Source organism: Hyperolius riggenbachi, chromosome 4 (assembly GCF_040937935.1).
Source record: "Hyperolius riggenbachi isolate aHypRig1 chromosome 4, aHypRig1.pri, whole genome shotgun sequence".
NCBI classification, from domain to species: Eukaryota; Metazoa; Chordata; class Amphibia; order Anura; family Hyperoliidae; genus Hyperolius; species Hyperolius riggenbachi.
This window is the reverse complement of record NC_090649.1, coordinates 281,738,863-281,759,068: the sequence shown is the minus strand read 5'-3', so window position 1 is coordinate 281,759,068 and position 20,206 is coordinate 281,738,863. Positions and strand designations below refer to the sequence as shown.

The window sequence follows — 20,206 nt, the reverse complement described above, 5'->3', positions numbered from 1 at the left end:
ACAAAAGCAAAGCCACACACCGCAGTGGAAGATACCAGGCCGCAATTTTTTCTCAAAAAAGGCGATACCTAAACTGTACCGTGATGTTGAAAGGCAAGTGGTGACATCTCTGGCACACAGCGTTGGGTCAAGGGTCCATCTGACCACGGGTGCCTGGTCTGCAAAGCACGCTCAGGCCTGCCCGAAGACTAAGTCAGTCCCCACACAGCATCTCTGCCCACAGGCTGGTTGACTGCCTTCTCCGCCACCACCAACAGGGCCCAGGACTCCAGGCTAGCAGCGGCCGCTATAATAATTTTTCTGGTGCGTGTACATGCCTGCCTAATTTTTATGGCTGCACTGCGGCTGCAACAACAAAACAAAAGGCATGTACATGTGCCAATTCCCCTTCGTGATCATTACCTTGCCGCGGTGAAGGGGCTTGCATATCACAACAAAGCAGTAACCGATGGCTACATGAGTGTGTCGGGGGGGGGGGGGGGGCACACCCACGATAATAAGGTCGTTGCTTCATTGTGGACAGACCAAATTTGATCAGCTGGACAGTCATTTAGCTACCTCAGCCCGGCGACCATATGGGCTTGAAAACCGCTACGGCCTGCACTCTCGCCATGGTGCGCACTAGTCCAGCATGGCCGTCACTACACAAACAGCTGTTTGCGGTGCGTTACACAGTGAATTTGGTGTGTCAGTGTGAAGCAGTACTCTAATTACACTCCCTGATTGATGTATACACATGCAAGATGTTTTAAAGCACTTTAGGCCTGCAATTTAGCATTCAATGTGATTTCTGCCCTTAAAACGCTGCTTTGCGTCCAATTCAGATTTTTCCCCGGGACTTTTGGCATCTATCCCACTCCGCCATGCCCCCCTCCAGGTGTTAGACCCCTTGAAATATAAGTGTTTCTAGTTTTCAAAGTTCGCCTTCCCATTGAAGTCTATTGCGGTTCGTGAAAGTTCGCGCAAACCGAACTTTTGCGGAAGTTCGCAAACCAAAAATCGGAGGTTCGGGCCCTCTTTAAGGGTACGTTTCCACTTGTGCGGCGCAATTTTGATGGGAAAATCGCGGCAACGAATCTGCATGCGGTTGCGGTTTCGTTGCCATTTCTATGCGGATTTTCACGCGGAATCGCTCGTGGTTTTGACAACGCGATTTTAACCATGTTAATGCCGGCAAGCATTAAAATAGGTTTTTAAGCGAACACGCACGCGGAAACGCCAGGAAGACCGAAAGACTAAAACGCTTTCGCGGTTTTCCTATTTCATTACTGACGAATCACGTGCAGGTGTGCGCCGTGCAAATTCCGATGGATCTGCCATGCAGATTTTTTTCTGCACAACAAAGCGCACAGAATCCCGCACAAGTGGAAACAGTCCCATTATTTGTAATGGGTTATGCGAATCTGCATGCAGAAAATGCATGCAGATTCGCTGCAGTGGAAAACGGGCCCTAAGGGGGGAGTATAGTTATAATTTTTCTGTTTGTGGTCATTTTGCTTCGGTTTTGCAGTGATTTTAATGCAAGTCAATGGGAGTAAAATGCAAACGGATGAAAAAGCACTCTGCAGTGTGTCTCTGCCCTTAAAATTAATATTTCTCATTCTTGAAGACAATAATCAGATGCTGGAAATGACATTGCAAGTTGCACTAATCGGTTTTCTCCCAGTGTCATGTTATGATTGTGATAGTGTGATAAAGAAAAACAATCTGTTTCTGACAGTTTGTTGTTGCTGTTGCCCTAACGAGTCATTAAAAGGCAGACACATTTTTGCTAACAGCAAGGATATGCTCAGGCACTGTGATATACTTGTCATGTCTCACTGGAAAACCAACTCACAAATCAAAGCAGGCTCTGCTCAGACTGAAACCACAAGTGCAGCTTGTAATGTCTGTTGCATCACTGTGTCATCAGTTTAGCCATGACCCAATATTCATTGGTTTTCTTTGGAACTAGAAGCAACAGCTATACACAGTCAGTAGATGCCATTCACAAGAAGAAATAAGACACTGTGTAATGCCAGACCTTCCAATATGATGCATTCTGGTATGTGGGACACATTACTCTGCCCTCTTCCCACACCCTTCCGACACCCTTCCGCATTAACGTCACCCCAACATAGTTAGTTGCACCCAAATTTCTATGTAGTTCCAACATGGAAGAAGCCAGGCATCATCATCAGTACTATTAATGTTCAAATTCAGCAAATCAGAAGGAGGAAGTATCAAAGTCACGTGAAACATATATTGACATGCACGGTGAACTCCTCCTGACCCTGTTCATTTGTTTGGTACTCAACAGAGGTAATTGGGAGTATTCAGGTGTTCCAAATTTGCTATGCCAAATTCAAACACCAACACTAATCATCAGCATCTAAGGGTTGGGTCCCACTAGCAATCGCAAATCACAATTTTTTCACATTTCACCAAGCGATTTTCCTAGCCATTTTGAAGGAATGTCTGATTTTGCAACCTTCCTTCAAGCAAAGTCTCTCAGAAAGTGCTGCAGGCAGCACATCTGCAATTTAATACAAATCGCAAAGCTGAAGTAGAATCATCCCCATAGAGCTCCAGAGTCCTAACACTTTGCCCATTGCTAGCGATCAGCAAGTGCACTGAAAACACTTCTCGTGGGACCTGGCCCTAAGAGGAGGCTCTGAACTTACGCCACATGAAGATGACAATGCCTGTCATGATGGAGAATTTAGGAGGTATCTGACAGTCATAGTGGGTGGCACAGAGCAATAAAATATGTCATGAACATAAGCACTGTTGATTCTGGCATCAGTGGTAGGCAACAAGGCATGGGCTCTCTCAGGATGCATGGTCAAAGTGGCTATGTGTCTTTACCAGAGCACCCTGGAAGAAATGTTCTGGTAATAACATACACAATCTTAAAGTCTGTTGGCCCCTACACTACATGGAGATGGTAAAATTGGCCAATAATTGATGTGTGCACACCCTAAAGCCTAGTACACACTTTCAATTATAATTGGCCAATCACTGGTCAATTTTATAACCTTCATGTAGTATGAGGGTTTACCAACACAATCTGTTCATAGTATTCAATAGCTGTTTACCCTCATATTACATGGAGGTAGTAAAATTGGTAAGTGATTGGATGTTTACTTACCTGGGGCTTCTTCGGTATCCTCTGGGACCTCTCCTACGTGCTGCTGTCCCATCAGAAAGATCTGCAACTGTGGCTCTTGTCCCAGCTACTGCACATGCGTGGTCTGGTCTGGAAGCCTGCTGGATCACGCTTCTGTCATCAGGAGTATTCTGCGCATGCGTCAGAACAAAAGTAACAGGAGCCCGATTGAGGAAACGTGTGGATAGGATCACACATGTGCAGTAGTGGAGACTAGATCTCCAGTTTAACCAGCTCCAGGTTTTTTCCCCTTCAAAAGCCCTTCCCATTCATTCGGTAATAACTTTATCGATAATTATCACACTGAAATGATCTACACTCAACTAAAGGATTATTAGGAACACCTGTTGCATTTCTCATTAATGTAATTATCTAATCAACTAATCACATGGCAGTTGCTTCAATGCATTTAGGGGCATGGTCCTGGTGAAGCCAATCTCCTGAACTCCTAACTGAATCTCAGAATGGGAAAGAAAGGTGATTTAAACAATATTGAGCGTGGCATGGTGGTTGCTGGTGCCAGATGGATCGGTCTGAGTATTTCACAATCTGCTCAGTTAGTGGGATTTCCACGCACAACCATTTCTAGGATTTAGAAAGAATGGTGTGAAAAGGAAAAACATCCAGTATTCAGCAGTCCTGTGAGCGAAAATGCCTTGTTGATGCTAGAGGTCAGAGGAAAATGGGCCGACTGATTTAGCTGAAAGAAGAGCAACGTTGACTGTTATAACCACTCGTTACAACCGAGGTATGCAGCAAAGCATTTGTGAAGTCACAACACTCACAACCTTGAGGTGGATGGGCTACAACAGCAGAAGACCCCACCGGGTACCACTCATCTCCACTACAAATAGGAAAAAGAAGCTACAATTTACACAAGCTCACCAAAATTGGACAGTTGAAGAGTGGAAAAATGTAGCCTGGTCTGATGAGTCTCGATAGAGTCAGAATTTGGTGTAAACAGAATGAGAACATGGATCCATCATGCCTTGTTACCACTGTACAGGCAGGTGGTGGGGGTGTAATAGTGTGGGGGATGTTTTCTTGGCACACTTTAGGCCCCTTAGTGCCATGCCATGGACATTTTTTGGGGGGGTGCTAAGCAGGTGCTGGATAATTTTGCAGGGGGGCTAGGTATTGTAAACATTTATGGGGGCGAGGCCAAAAAAGAGGGCGTGGTCATCAAAAGAGGGGCGTGGTAAAGTGCTGGAGTATATTCCAGTGCTATATACATACATAATGATATGTTAGGATATAGGAGTATGGTCGGATTAGATTGTGAGCTCTTCCGAGAACCTGACTATGTGCTCTGTAAAGTGCTTGATAAGATGTTACTGCTATATAAATATAGTATGGACATTACACTGACACGATTAGAGTGTGAGCTCCTCTGAGGACACAGTGACATGATTATGTACAGCCTACACCACACCACCACCCCTCCTCCTCCTCCGAGCTACCCCCCATCAACAGACAAATCGCCCCCCTACCATCACAGTCTCACAGACTCACTCAGTCTCAGTGCTGCACCACTATAAATCCAGGCACTGCAGTCCAGGCAGTCTGTGTGTCTCTCTCTGGCTGGGTCAGGTCGGGTCGGGAGGTGTTGTGTTAGGCTCTGGCCTGGCTGCTGGTGCCATTTTGACTGCACAGTCAGAACTGTCACAGATCTGACTGTGCAGTCAAAATGGCACCAGCGGCCAGGCCAGAGCCTAAAACAACACCTCCCGACCCATCATCTGTCTGTGCAATCAAAATGGCGCCAGCGGCCAGGCCAGAGCCTACACACACACCTGGCCCGGCCCATCCCGATTCCCACAGCTGCCCCACAGTAAACAGAGGCAGGCACTGTCTGGCAGCCAGCCTAACCAGGCCCAGTGGGCCTGGCTGGCCCATGTAGCGGCAGCTGGGCGGCAGGCAATGAAAGACCCCAGCCCAGACCCTGGGCGGGAACCAACCCCCCCCACCCCCCCCCCCCCGCCTGATGCCTACGCTGAACTGGCTGGGGGACTGAGAGTGACTCACAACAATCCTCCGGCTCATCTCATCTCGCTCTCGGCTTCCTCTCTCCTCTCTCCTCACGGCTCTGCCCTCACCACGCCAACACACGTGGCATGCGCAGTTTTATGCTGCCTAGCCGAGTGACGTCACGTCAGCATGCGCTGCACACGGAACGTCTGACGTCGGCCGCACACAGCAAGGGGGACAGCGTGTGAGTGCCATGGAGACGGGGCTTGGGCTGGGCTACAGGGCTAGTGACTGGCAGCCAGGGCTGGGTGGGTCAAACTAAAGCAACAGAATGGCGCCAGCTGCTGCTACAAAAAAAATAAAATAAAATCAGCACCTGTTTTTTTAGGGGGTGCTAATAGCGTGCTTGTACAAATTTAGGAGGTGCTTCAGCACCCCATAGCACCCCCTGGCGCCGCGCCTGCCTACCTGAGCATTGTTTCTAACCATGTCCATCCCTTCATGACCACCATGTACCCATCCTCTGATGGCTACTTCCAGCAGGATAATGCACCATGTCACAAAGCTTGAATAATTTCAAATTGGTTTCTTGAACATGACAATGAGTTCACTGTACTAAAATGGCCCCCACAGTCACCAGATCTCACCCCAATAGAGCATCTTTGGGATGTGATGGAACGGGAGCTTCGTGCCCTGGATGTGCATCCCACAAATCTCCATCAACTACAAGATTCTATCCTATCAATATGACGCAACATTTCTAAAGAATATTTTCAGCACCTTGTTGAATCAATGCCACATAGAATTAAGGCAGTTCTGAAGGTGAAAGGGGGTCAAACACCGTATTAGTATGGCGTTCCTAATAATCCTTTAGGTGAGTGTATATATAATTTTTTTTGCGGGACAAACTAGGCTTTCTTTGGCCAGTACTTTATGCTAAGAATTATATTATTTTATATGCATTTGACAGGGAATAAGAAGAAAAAAAATGAAAAAAAAAATTACAATTTCTCAGCTTTCAGCCATTGTAGTTAAAAAATAAAATGTGCTATTGTAGATAAAAAAGACACATTTCATTTGCCCATTTGTCCCAGTTATTACAATGTTTAAATTGTGTCCCTAGTACAATGTATGGCGATAATATTTTATTTTGGGTTAAGGGTGAAGGAGTTTAAAAAAAAAATAAGAAAATGTATTACATTTTTCTATGGTAAGTTTATAATGGTGTATTTGGAAGTAGTTTTACTTGTTGGCCACAAGATGGTGCTATACTAACTCTGTTTTCTAAAAATAGAAAACAGAACCAAGCGTTTACATGTGTTTATAAACAGGGCTGTAGAAAAGCGTGGCAGAAGTTGCTAAGTGGTTAATACATTCTAAAATCTAAGGTAGAGTTGATATTGAATACTAAGGGCTCGATTCACAAAGCGGTGATAACCCAGTTAAAGACTTTAGGCGTGATAACCATTTTTATCATGCCTAAACTCAGTTTAGGCATGATAAGTTTAGGCATGCTAAGTTTAGGCATGATAAGTTTAGGTGTGATAAGTTTAGGCATGCTAAGTTTAGATAAGGTTATTACGCGCGCAAAGTCCTGCACGCAAAGCAGCGCCATTAAACTCTATGCTAGCGCAAAACTTTTGATCAGCTGTGCACTGCGGTGCTAACCCAGTTGGTGCTTAAACTTATCACGCCTAAAAACTTATCACACCTAAACTTATCATGCCTAAACTTATCACACCTAAACTTATCACACCTAAACTTATCATGCCTAAACAGAGTTTAGGCATGATAAAGAGCTTTTCACCACGGTGCTAACTGTTAGCACCACTTTGTGAATCAGGCCCTAAGTGACCAACAGCTGGCTGTAAATGTAGTCTATTCTCGATATCCTAGATACAATAGTAGGGTTTGTCTCCTAAACTCACACTGCTAAAATGTAAATTTCACAACCACCCCACACCAGCCCTACATGTTTCACCTTGTCAGGCGGGAGGGGGGTTTGGGGGGGTGTCGTCAAGGGTACAAAAGTGCCAGATTCCAGAGTTTCAGTGCTAAAGTGCAAAATTACATAATTACACTGGCCTCAATTCTGGTGGGGTTATCAAACAAATTACTTTATGCGAGGTAATTTACCTCATGAGGTAATGGCATTTAGCAATTCTCGTAGGTTTTAGTCATATTTACCTCGTGAGGTAAATTATGAGGTAATTCATGAGGTAATTTTGCATTAATTTTACCAAAAATATCTATTCTCATGGAAATTAAAGGGCATGTTAGCACATAGTTTACCGATCAGGTTAAGACCTGCCCGTACTTGGAGGTAAAGTCAATTTGTACGCATTTTGCAGTTGCAAACCGGCAAACTCGGCGAACCGCAATAGACTTCAATGGGCAGGCGAACTTGAAAAACTACATTGTTTCTGGCCACAAAAGTGATGGAAAAGATGTTTTAAGGGGTCTAACACCTGGAGGGGGGCATGGTGGAGTGGGATACACACCAAAAGTCCCGGGGAAAATTACGGATTTGATGCACAGCAGGGTTATAATCCCTAAAGAACAAATCACATTGCATTCCTAAATTGGAGGCATAAAGTGCTTGAAAACATCTTGCATGTGTATACATGGATCAGCAGGTAGTGTAGGAGGAGGAAGATATGTCACGGTTCCGTGCGGAAGCTGAGGAATAGTCAACTACGTCCTGACAATCTTGGGGGTTGATGGTACGTGCCCTCTGAACACTGTACTTTGGTCAAGGGCCGCATGAAATCACGACCTCGAGCAGACTTGCCAGGTGGCCTGCCTCTGCCTGTTATTTTGTCCATATTGGGGGGGGGGGGGAGGAGGAGGAAGTGAAAGATCAGCAGGTGAAATTGACACTTGTACATGCCTTTTGTTTTGTTGTTGCAGCCACAGTGGTATAATACAGTGTGCCGTCACACAGTGAAAGGTATGCAGTGACTGGTATATTACAGTGTGCAGTCACACAGATGCAGTGAAAGGTATGCAGTGACTGGTATAATACAATGTGCAGTCACACAGATGCCGTGGAAGGTATGCACTGACTGGTATAATACAATGTGCAGTCACACAGATGCAGTGAAAGGTATGCACTGACTGGTATAATACAATGTGCAGTCACACAGATGCAGTGAAAGATATGCACTGACTGTGCTGGGCCTGGCACAGTATAGCAAGGGCCAGCTGCGACAGACAGGGCTGTATATGCAGTGTCAGTGGCACACACAAAAAAAACCACATCACAAGAACATTAGCTCTCAAAAGAGCTTTTTTGTGGTGCTTTTCAGCAACAAATAGCAGCAGGCAACAGACAGAGTGAGAAAATGGCCGACGCAACAGCGTTTTTGTAGGGGGGGCGGGGGGTCCAGGAGGGAGTGCAACCTGATTGGCTGCCATGTGTCTGCTGACTGTGATGTAGAGGGTCAAAGTTTAGCCCAATTATGTGGTATAGGGGGCTGGCCGAACTCGCTAAGTTCGCCGGCAAAAACTTTCGGGCCATCTTTCAGGAAAACTCCAAATATTTACTGGATTTTTTTTATAAGGGATACCTATAAATATACTTTTCATAGGTTGCTACATAATCAAATACACCTTCCCCCTCAAAAAAAAAAAATCTTCCAAAGACGATCTTAACTTATCGAAGACAATTAAAGACTACTATTACTTATTTACTGCATGCTTACCGCTGAAATACCTACCTACAAAAAAATATAAAAAAAAAAATATTTACTTCACATAGCTACCAGAATTGAGGCCATTGAAATCACATCACACCTTACCAGGTCGTCATCTACTGCGCCTGCGTGAACACGCGGCCGCAATTGCGCTACCGTAGCCAGATGCATTCTGCGCAGGCATAGTAATTCTGCGCCTGCACAGAACACTCCAAGCACATGAGTGTGATTGTGAGCGGCACAGCCGTGCGCTCGCGCAGGCGTAGTAGATGACGACCTGGCAAAGTCGGCATCTCCAATGGAGGGGATCACGGGACACCAGAACTGCGGCAAGGGACATATAGGTTGCCAGGGGCTGGAGGAAGCCCCAGGTAAGTAGATCTGTTTTTTTTTATTGGGCATATCTTTTAAGCTTATGGAAGTTTTCAGCCATTCAGAGGCAGACTTGCTCTACTTCTTCAAAGCATTGTTCTGCTGCATGATCCAAATCAAATCATAGACTGATACTTTCTGGTACTGAGCTGAATTCATGCTTTGCTACGGCAAATTGAGCACACCAACACTACCATAATTTACCTTTATCGTGATATTTTATTATGGTTAATTCTGTTAGCTTTACATCTGATGTAACAGAACCCACATCTTCCAGAAGTTCCTACTTTTTACTCATTGCTATCCCAAGTTTTGGAGGTAGTCAATGTTTTATTTTACAAGCCTTTGTGTTCCTCTTGTTTTGCGCTTATTTTCACCTTGCAGCCCTTCCATGCATACCATTTTGCCTTTATAATATTGGAAGCATAAGCAATGACATTAACTGAACTGTGAGGGCGGCCTGTAGTTCATTCATCAGGGTTCTCTGGGACTTCCCACATACGTTTTCTCTGCGCTCTGGAAGTAATTTTAAGACAACCTCTTTGGCAGAATGATTACTCTTACAGGTTTTCTTCAGTTAATTATTTACCGATTCTGATAATGAAGTAAAACTCTTTGCAGGAAATTCCATCTGCAGAATACTTGCTCTTAAGAAAACCAAAAAAAACAAATGCAGCATTTTGGTTACACAATAAAAATGTGCAACCTCACATCTGGTTTATGAATATGCTTACGTGTTCTAGAATAACTTCATTTTTCACATATTGGCTGTGGTTCTTCAGATTAACTAGTTGCTGAACGTTCAGCATTATTACTCAGTGTGAGTTCTAGGGCCCCTATTCAATTCACTTTTTTCTCCTGAATTTTCTCCCAGTTGACATTTTACACCTGATGAATAAAATACATTTCAAGCCACCAGCAAGCAAGAAAATACTCGATATAATTGTGATGGTACTTTTTTACTTACTTTTTGGTAGTTTTTTAGTTGCAAAGTGCAAAAATCTTAATTACTACAGAAGATAAAAATGATCTCCTAGGAGAAAATGTAAATTGCATGAAGACCTGGATCATAAATACCTCCACTCTTCTATTAATAGTATCTCCATAATGCTTATCACACAAAGGGTGACATTAGGCAACATTTTACAGAGATTAAAGAGGAACTTCAGTCTAAACAAACATACAGTCATCATGTTTTAAAAAAACAGGCAAATGTTTGTGCTTTCATGGGGCAGCCATCTTTTTCGTTGAAAGGAGGTGACAGGTAGCATGAGACAGTTCCAACTGTCCTGTATCCTGATCAACCCTCCCAGCTGCGTGCACTAGGCAACGAGAACAACATCAGAAATCCCATCATGCTTTGCACAGAATCAGGGGAAAAATGCCCGGGCAGATTTCTTTGATGGGGCAGAGCTTAGCTTCCGTGCAGCTAAAAATGAGGCTTGGGTAAGAAAAACAAAGTTCTGATGGTGTGAAACTGTTAAAGAAACAACAAGCCTTTTCAGTGCTGCTGAGTAGATTTTCAGTCTGGAAGTTCACTTTAGCTTCCCATGAAATAATTTGAACTTCAACAGAACAAATTACATTCAATGCAATACTTATAAAATGAATGATTACCATATGTGAAATCAGTATGGAAGCTGCGCAGTGTTACTTAGCAATGCTGTTAGTGTCATTGGTGTTTGTATAATGGTCAATATTTGCAAGACTCAAGCTTTGTCTGGAATAATTGTGGTTTGAAGGGTTCAACTACCGGGAAAAAACAGATGGGAACTTACAGCCCCTGTATGCTTGCACTCATACTATTAACCAATAAGTTGAAAATTCACTGGAATTATTTTTGTGGTCACTACTTTACCCGGAATACAGCAGCTCTGTTATATATCTGTGCTTCCAATTAAGCACCTCCTTTTGTTATTAGAAACTGATCATGTACAGATTTAGCATTTTAGTGTGCTGGGTGCTTGCACCTGTAAAATTTCAAGCAGCCTTAAAGAGCACCTCAACTCTTCCACAGGAGAGAAGGAAAACACAGAAAACATTTATCAAGAGTTTGTCTGAGACAAAATATTGGTAGGTTTTTAGAAATCCGTGCAGAACCGTCTCAGACATTCTAAGAAATCACTACATAGTGCAGATTCATTCTTAAACAGTTAAGAATAGGAGAAGTTAGGAAGGTCTCTCAGGCAGTGCTGTGTGTGAGGGAAATTGCTGTTGCTGAGGTAACCATTTGCTGTCAGCAGGCTCTGAGTAAGGGGGGAGGAGCCCTTCACAAATCACATCTAGCTTGCACTGCTGCACTATCTGGAGAACTGCTATGAAGCACTGCTTAATCTGCAGCAGTTTAGGGATGGATTTGCACTTTTCTTATCTGTAGTGCAGCTCTAGAAATCCATGCTAAACTGCGGTATTAAGTAGGATTTGAGACGTTTCTTACTATCATGCACAACTGTTCCTCTGCTGGTTAGAACAGTTTTAGAAGAAAAAACTGTTGCTAATGCTTTGATAAATCTGGCCCAGAGAAACTGACCAAGTGTATATTTAAAGATAACAGCCTGTCTAATTCTCCTTTATCTGCTAATAATAAGCCACTGTAATTTGAGCTATCATCTCTGTCTGATCTGTGCCGAGGTTGTGCCGCCAATCAGACAGGCTATATGTAAACACAGGGGGTTAACTGTTTCTGTGCTCCCATGAAACCAGGAAATAGTTACTCTGCAGAATCTCAGTAGGAGTTCTTTGGGCTGCAAGCCAGTTGCATGCTGGGTCACACGGCTCTCTTTGTCTAAGGGAATTTGGCTGGAACAGCTGCATCAAATATAAAGGTGGTGTAAGTAATGACAAAGTTCCCTATTAAATGTCTGGTTCACATGATGCAATTTCAGTCATATTGACAGTCAAATCATTATTTCCTACAGGTCCTATCTGATTTGCAATTGTTTTTCTGATAGATTTTCTAAAGAAGTGATCGGAAAATCAATCAGAAAAATGATCGGAAATCAGATCGGACCTGACAAAAAAAATCGATTCACCTGTCAATCTGATGGAAAGTTGCATCGTGTGTACAAAGCATTGCTTTGCTAACAATGAAAAACCTGGGAGGGTGAAGTAGAGCTTTATCTGACCTATCGATGCTCACAACTCACCTACTATAGCCGTAATGCTTGGAATGGTAATTGTGCTGTAGTCTCGAATACTGCTGCAACACCATGTCATAGTGAGTGTGTCCTGGGTGCTCTTCATAGTGGAAATGCGGTCAGCAAAGTAGGATCCCCATTTCTTTGAAAAAGAATATACTTCTGGATGCTGAAGACCCTAAAATCAACCCAATAAGAAACAGATTTTATTTTTGCTCTTCTACCATATTTGGAATTCCCTGACAACATGGATGTATAAATTTGCAAGGTAGAAACAGTAGCAATGTACTGTACACATTTCTGAGTGATTAGCCGCATGTTTTGATTTTCTCAAAAACTATAAGGACTTTCTGAAAACAAAAATCCTCTGGACTGTGCGTAGCTAAGGGAAGGACATTCGTCTGCCGTTGAAGTCTAAGGAGATTTGCAAATTCTCACATTTTGCGGAGATTCGGATTTGAAATTTGCGAACCCAAAATTTCATATTCAGCCCATAACTAACCCCTGCCTGAACTACCCCAACTCCGTCCTCACTCACATCAAAACCCTTTGATGCAGACACATTAATCCCTGCCTGCCTAAACGCCAGTTGCACCTGGGCAGCAAAACCCCATAATGTTGTTCTTCCCTTAGCTACGCACAGTACACTTACAGGAGGCAAACTGGATTTATTACTCACTGTGTTTAAAATGAGAGGAGGTTTGGGCTTATTTTTCTGGTAAGTGGGGACAACTAGATAAGTATTTCAGCTATTATCTGATGGTGCAGAATGTGGATACAAAAACTGTCTTTATTTTTCAGCCTGGAGGACCACAAAGGTCTCGTAGGTCTATCCTTACTACCAAGAGTTGTCTGACATTTAGATCCACCAGAACCATAGTAAAGTGTATACATCAGCAGCCTGCCTCATTTTCTATAAAAACTGAGCCAACCAAATCTAGATAGTTTACAGAAAAACTAAATGGAACTGACCAATTATTAATTTGACCGTTTCTCTAACTATTTTTATGCACAGATAATTTTTTCAGTTAGAGGAGTTCCACACTTTTAACATCATATTAATAACCAGGAAACTCATTTTTGAATGTGACTATGTGGCATATGTTTGCGTACGACTTCTCATTGTTATTTTCCAGAATTAACTTTGTAGCATTTTAAAATCATTGGTGGCTGCAAAGCTTTAGATAAAGCACGCTTATTTTCTAGCTGAATGCCTCCCAGGATCCTGAAAGTTGTTTTTGTTAACTTTGGCGAGCAGCTCCCACAGCTGCAAGAAATCAGTGTATGTCCTGTGTCTGCTATGATCTCATAGGTGTAATAAATAACTACAAACACACTGCACTCTGTAGCTTGCATCTTCCATAGTTTAATCCTATATCCAGCAAATGTAATGCTATGCATGATTTGGTGGGATTTCCAAACAAAAACTTTTGTTTCCGACAACAAACTACAGAGTTTTTTTCAAATATTACTGCTAATATTTTAGAAAACAAAGGACACCAACCTGAGTATTCGTCTGTAATTTATCTGCTGTGCAGATCACAAATCACATTTGTGGCGGGGTGCCCAGGCAAACGTCTGTGGAGAGATGGCCAAGCGTTACCACCCTGTGAAACAGCTGTAAGCGGTTTTGAGTGGCCACCTCTCTAAACCTGTTTGCCTGGGCAACCCGCCACAATTGATGTATGTGTGATTTGTCATCTGCACCGCAAATAACTTGTGCATGAATACAGAGGCTGGTGCTTCTTCCCTTGTTCTTCATTAATTGCATCACCCTTCTTCTTTCCTGTCAACCATTGAAGAAGAGCACTAGGGAGACCGATCATGTAAAAGCACACAAGCACTGACATGGTTAAATTCGCATACTTACCAAAAAAACTCGAAAAACTTACGTAAATTCATGGTAAAATTTGCATCCGCATGCAAATTTCTTTTCGCGTTTTCTGCAATGAATTCGCACTGCACAAGTGGAAACGGGCCCTTAACCACTTCACTACTGAGGGGTTTTACCCCCTGACCACCAGAGCAATTTTCACCTTTCAGCGCTCCTTCCATTGATTCGTCTATAACTTTATTATTACTTATCCCAATGAAATGAACTATATCTTGTTTTTTTTGCCACCAATTGGGCTTTCTTTAGGTGGGACATTATGCCAAGAATTATTTTATTCTAAATGTGTTTTAATGGGGAAATAGGAAAAAATGTGGGAAAAAATTATTATTTTTCAGTTTTCGGCCATTATAGTTTTTAAATAAAGCATGCTACTGTAATTAAAACCCATGAAATGTATTAACCCATTTGTCCCGGTTATAAAACCATTTAAATTATGTCCCTATCACAATGTTTGGCGACAATATTTTATTTGGAAATAAAGGTGCATTTTTTTCAGTTTTGCATCCATCCCTAATTACAAGCCCGCAGTTTATAAAGTAACAGTGTTATACCCTCTTGACATAAATATTTAAAAAGTTCAGTTTTTTTTTTATTGTATTTTTTTTTTTTAATTACAATAAAAAAATAAAAATTGGGGAGTGTGGGAGGTAATGAGTTAATTTATTGTGTAAATGTAATGTTTATATATGTAAAATGCTTTTAGGGTGTAGTTTACTATTTGGCCACAAGATGGCCACAGAGTGTTTGTTTACAACGTCCGGAAGGACGCTTACAGGAAGCAGTCCGGAAGGACGCTTACAGGAAGCAGTAGGAGGCTGGGAGACTCACAATGATCTCGCTGTTTCTGAAAGAAGCAGCAGATCATTGCGGGGGCTAGATCAACGAACAGGAATGGATTTTCCCGTTCATTGATCTCCGGGCGAGCGGGCGGCGGCGTGCACGAGCGGCGGGTGCGCGCGCACGAGCGGCGGGAGCGCGGAAGGTACGGATTTCTCCGTCCCTGGTTTTTTAGGAGGGAAAAAAGGGGCGGAGAAATTCGTACCGCTGGGGGTAAAGTGGTTAAGGAAACCTGAAGTGAGAGGGATATGGAGGTTGCCATTTTTCTTTTCTTTTAAACAATACTAGTTGCCTGGCAGCCCTGCCAATTCTCTGCCCCTAATGCTTTTATCTATGGACCCTGAACAAGCATGTAGCTGATCAGGTGTTTCTGACATTATTGTCAGATCTGCCAAAATTAGCTGCATGCTTGTTTCTGGTGTTATTCAGACACTACTGCAGCCAAATAGACCAGCAGGGCTGCCAGGTAACTGGTATTGTTTAAAATGAAATACATATGACTGCTCCATATACCTTTCACTACAGTTGTCCTTTAAGTATACATTTAGTCAGTGTTTACAAATTGTAAAATCTTTCCTCACCCCGATTTGCAATCTGAAATGTATCACAGGTGCCATCTTTAGTTCTGTAAGTTGATCTCTGTAGAATGTTTATTTCCTAAAAGTTCTATAGCCAGTTGAAAATATACCTGGTCTCCCAGAATCCTCTGGGAAGAAAATTCTGCATGGCTAAACAGTCTAGGCTGAGACAACACTGGGAGGGCAAGTCTACATACCCATAGCAATATAGTGATATAGGAAGTGTTCCTGATGCTGAAACCAGGAGAATTATCAGACAAAAGGGTATCCTGAATTAATTTACTACATTCACTACACTGCCTCTTTATTGTTTGTAGGTAATACTAAAGTGAAGCTGGATCACTTAAAAAATCATTCATTTGCCATGCAGGCAATTCGATTCTTGAACAAAAGCAGTTGAATGGATTGTCCCACCACAATTATGGATTTGCAAAACTTCAGTTTCCAGATATATGCTAAGTTTATTTGAAACAGGGCCGCAGAGTCAGTACAAAAATAATCAGACTCCAACTCCCAGCTTGTCATTTATCCTGATTACCCCTACTCCCCCCCCCCCCCCCGAAAATAAATGAAAACGCTTTGAAAACAAAAGAGGTGGGTGAGTACGAGCCCTCTCCTCCTCTTAAAGAAAATCAATAGTGACTACCAGAATATCTGTATGTTAATGATCCTTGTTTCAGCATCAAAACTGCTCCTTACCAGGGGTACAACTACAGGGAGCACAGGCACCACAGGGGCTTAGAGCTGTGAGGGGTCCCTAACTACTAACCTTCCCTTCCTTTAATAAAGGGGTCCATCTTTCAGATCAGGCTTTGTGTGGCCACACTTATATGTTATTAGTACATTGCTTGTTTGTAGCGTGCGCTACACAAATATAAAAATGCTTGTTACATGTTATATGAGATAAGCAAACTATGTAATGTAGTTTGCTTAACTCTGTTAACATTTACATTAACTATAGCAAAGGCAGAGGCTGGGGAGGCACCAGCATCTGGGCACATGACCATGAGGGCTCTTCTGTTCCCCAGCAAAGTATCTGGCAGAATTATACCTTCTATTTTGATTGCTTATCTTTTTTTTTAAGACCAACTCTTAGCATTCAAATGTACCAGTAAATAAAGAGTCTAAATTAAGATCTGCAGTAATTAGTGTTAAAGCCTTAAAAGTAAAAATACATTTTTAGTCCTTACTTCTGGAATATTTATTACTCTTAAGACTACAACAATGCGGTGCTTTTTCAAGCATAGCAATATCAGTACAACGAGAAGAATTTAAAGGACCAATGTCACAAAAAACTGTAAAAGTTAACCATTTACTGACATCCTAACGTATTAAAACGTCATGCTTACCGCTATTAACAGCAACATGACGTTTTAATACGTCGCGCGTTCCCGCCGCTGCTACCGCCGTGTGTGTGCGCCGCTACCGCCGCTGTTTACGTCGGGCTTCCGTGCTGTGTGATTGGGGAAGAAGACTGAACGGTCCTCTACCCAATCGCAGTGCCTGGAGTGAATGGACGTGATCGCGAACAGCGGCTACGTCCATTCACAATAACAGGAAATGTAACAATTAAATAAAGTGAAGAAAAAAAAAAGTGAACACTTCCTATAACAAGTGTTCACTAGCGCCATCTTGTGGCCAAAAAGTATATTACACCTACAAAATACATTCATTTTCAAGTACATACAGATCTTAATAAAATTACACTTCCAACCCTCCCCCCCAAAAAAAAAAACACTTGTAAAAAAAATCAGCTTAAAAAAAAAAAAAATTGTTGCCTTAGGGACTCAGCTTTGTTAATTTATATTTTATGGGGGGAAATTAATTTTAATTTATTACATGGGGCTTGTAATTATGGCCAGAATAAAAAAAAAAACAGAACAGAAAAATAACACTTATATTTCAAAATAATATACTGTCGCTATACATTGTGATAGGGACAGAATTTAAACGGTTTAATAATCGGGAAAACTGGGCAAATAAAACGTGTTTGTTTTATCCACAGGAGAATGTTTAATTTTAAAACTATAATGGTTGAAAACTGAGAAATAATGATTTTTTTTTCTGTTTTTCTCATTAAAACGCATTTAGAATAAAAAAATTCTTAGCAAAATGTTCTATCCACAGAAAGCCTAATTGGTGGCGAAAAAAACGAGGTATAGATCATTTTCTTGTGATAAGTAGTAATAAAGTTATTAGGGAATAAAAGGGAGGAGCACTGACAACTGAAAATTGCTCTGGTCCATTAGGATAAAAACCCTTGGGGGTAAACTGGTTAAAATACACGTAATCACATACAAATAAGAAGTACATTTCTTCCAGAGTAAAATGAACCACAAATGACTTTTCTCCTATGTTGCTGTCACTTGCAGTAGGTAGTGGAAATCTGACAGAACCACCCGGTTTTGGACTAGTCCATCTCTTCATGGGGGATTCTCAGTATGTTCTTTTTTTTTTATAAAGTCACTCCCTGAAAAGGATTTATACAAAGCATCCTTGCACACTGATTTGTTAGTTGGATGGAGGTCTTGGAACAATTGCCATTCAGGAAATGCTTTTGAAAATAAAGAAAACCATGAGAATCCCCAATGAGGAGCTAGACTAGTCCAACACCTGTTGATTCTGTCAGATTTCTACTACTTTCTGTAAGTGAAAGGCAGCAACATAGGAGAAAAGTAATGTATGGCTCATTTTACTCTGGAAGAAACATACTTCTTATTTGTATGTGTACACATATTAAATTTTACAATCTTTGTAATACTGGTCCTTTAAAATCAGAAACAAATTTGATGCCCCTGTAGTCATTAGGCAAATATGATAAGAGATGTCACAATTTAAATGTGCACATTCATAGAGATGCATATATGTAAGATTCCTGCAAAAAACATTTCTGCAAAGATCACTTACATCATACTTTCCCTTCTTTTTTAAGGAGGACCCATAATCTGTCACATCTGGTTCATGGCCTTCACCTCCTTCTAACTCCTCAAGGATGAGGACAGTTTCCCAGTTGCTATAGTGACGGGCTGAGAAAATATCTGACCGCATACTGTCTCCAAAATATACAACCTGTAAAAAAAAGCACAAGCTTATTAGATACAGTGCTATTAATGTAACCTTTGGATAATCTATAGAGAGGAAATTAAGAAAACATTCACTGAATGACAGCAAAGTTGACAAAGCCGAAAGCTGAGGCTCCATGCACACTGCAAATCTGATTTGCAATTCCGATTCTGATTTGCGATTCCGATTTTCCCTGAATGCTATCAACAGAAAAAAGCAGAAAAAAATGCAGCATGCAGTAGATTAAAAATCGGATATTGGAATCGCGTGTAAAAAACGATTAAAAATCAGAACCGCATGCAGTGTGCAGGGGGCCTTAGTATGCAAAAGATTAACCCTGCTGTACTCCACTTATACGCCTTTACATTCCCTTCTATACAGTCTATAGCAGCTAGTTCATAATTCATAAAATACAATTCAATAATTTGGATAGCCCTTCTGGATCAGATGTAGTCTCTGTTCCTGGCTGGTTTTATTATCTGTAAACAACTGTAGGCAAGACTGAGTACTCATATTTCAGGACAACCAGGGATAACCCTGGAATGTCATTCAGTGGCCTGACAATTGACTGGGATTCTTTTAGTTAACAACTTTAGTTTCTCCTGAGAGAAGGTCACCTCTGTGTTATATTAAAATGCAGGCTTAAGTTATGAATTAATAAAATGATGATTAAAGTTCAAGCCTAGGAAATCTTTAGTTCTGGCTATCTCCTCAAGATCCCCCCCCCCCCCCACACCATCACATGGTATTCACACGCAGCGTTTTCTGGAGGGAGCGATCACATCATTGTAGCTGCCAGCAAGGAGGAGTTCGAGAGATGAGGTGGAACAGCACATGACTCCTGAAGCACCCATGCAGTTGAGTATATAGGAGGGTTTGCTATTTTTAATTTGTAGAATAGGCAGTGACAGCTCCAGGGGCGTTTCTAGGGTCCTTGGAGATCGGAGGCACCTGTTGGCACTAGGTGGGGAGGTGGCAAAATGGGCGTGGCCATGAGGTGAGTGGGCATGGCCATGGGTGGGGCCAAATTTACATGAACTTAGCAGCGGTGTAAGCTACAGATAACGGGCCTGCCCATCGAAATATTGGATGGAGCCCCCTGCCCTTTATTTAGATAATTTACAATCAGTATAGGCATAGATCAAAGATGTATATGCACATACAATTTTGATTGGTCAATCACTGACCAATTTTACCACCCCCGTGCAGTAAGTGGGCCAACAGACAATGAATTTGATGAACAGAGCTGAAATTGGCTAATCAAAATTGTATGTGTGTACCAGGCTTTACAGCTAATACTGTATATACTGAAAGTAGCAGGGATCAGCATAGAATACAGCTGGTTTACAATCAGTAAAGGCACAGAGTAACACCATACACTGTACACACTGGAGGTAGATCAGCACACAGTGCAGGCACTAGAGAACAGCGTATTACTGTACATACTGTAGGCAGCAGAATTTAGCATACTGCAGCTAGCATGCCAAAAATATGAGGATCACGTTGTGCGGCAC

The 20,206-nt window shown here is 42.1% G+C and overlaps 1 protein-coding gene across 3 annotated transcripts in view; it reads right to left on the bottom strand.

Moving 5' to 3' along the window:
- NT5DC1 (5'-nucleotidase domain containing 1) overlaps positions 1–20,206 on the bottom strand; it is a 375,186-nt gene that overhangs the window by 12,420 nt on the left and 342,560 nt on the right. For all 3 annotated transcript variants that reach the window (XM_068231330.1, XM_068231331.1, XM_068231332.1), the window contains 2 exons: positions 18,537–18,698; positions 12,330–12,498 (listed from right to left, as the gene is read on the bottom strand). In XM_068231330.1, coding sequence (XP_068087431.1) covers positions 12,330–12,498; positions 18,537–18,698 — 331 coding nt within the window. The remainder of the gene's footprint in view (positions 1–12,329; positions 12,499–18,536; positions 18,699–20,206) is intronic.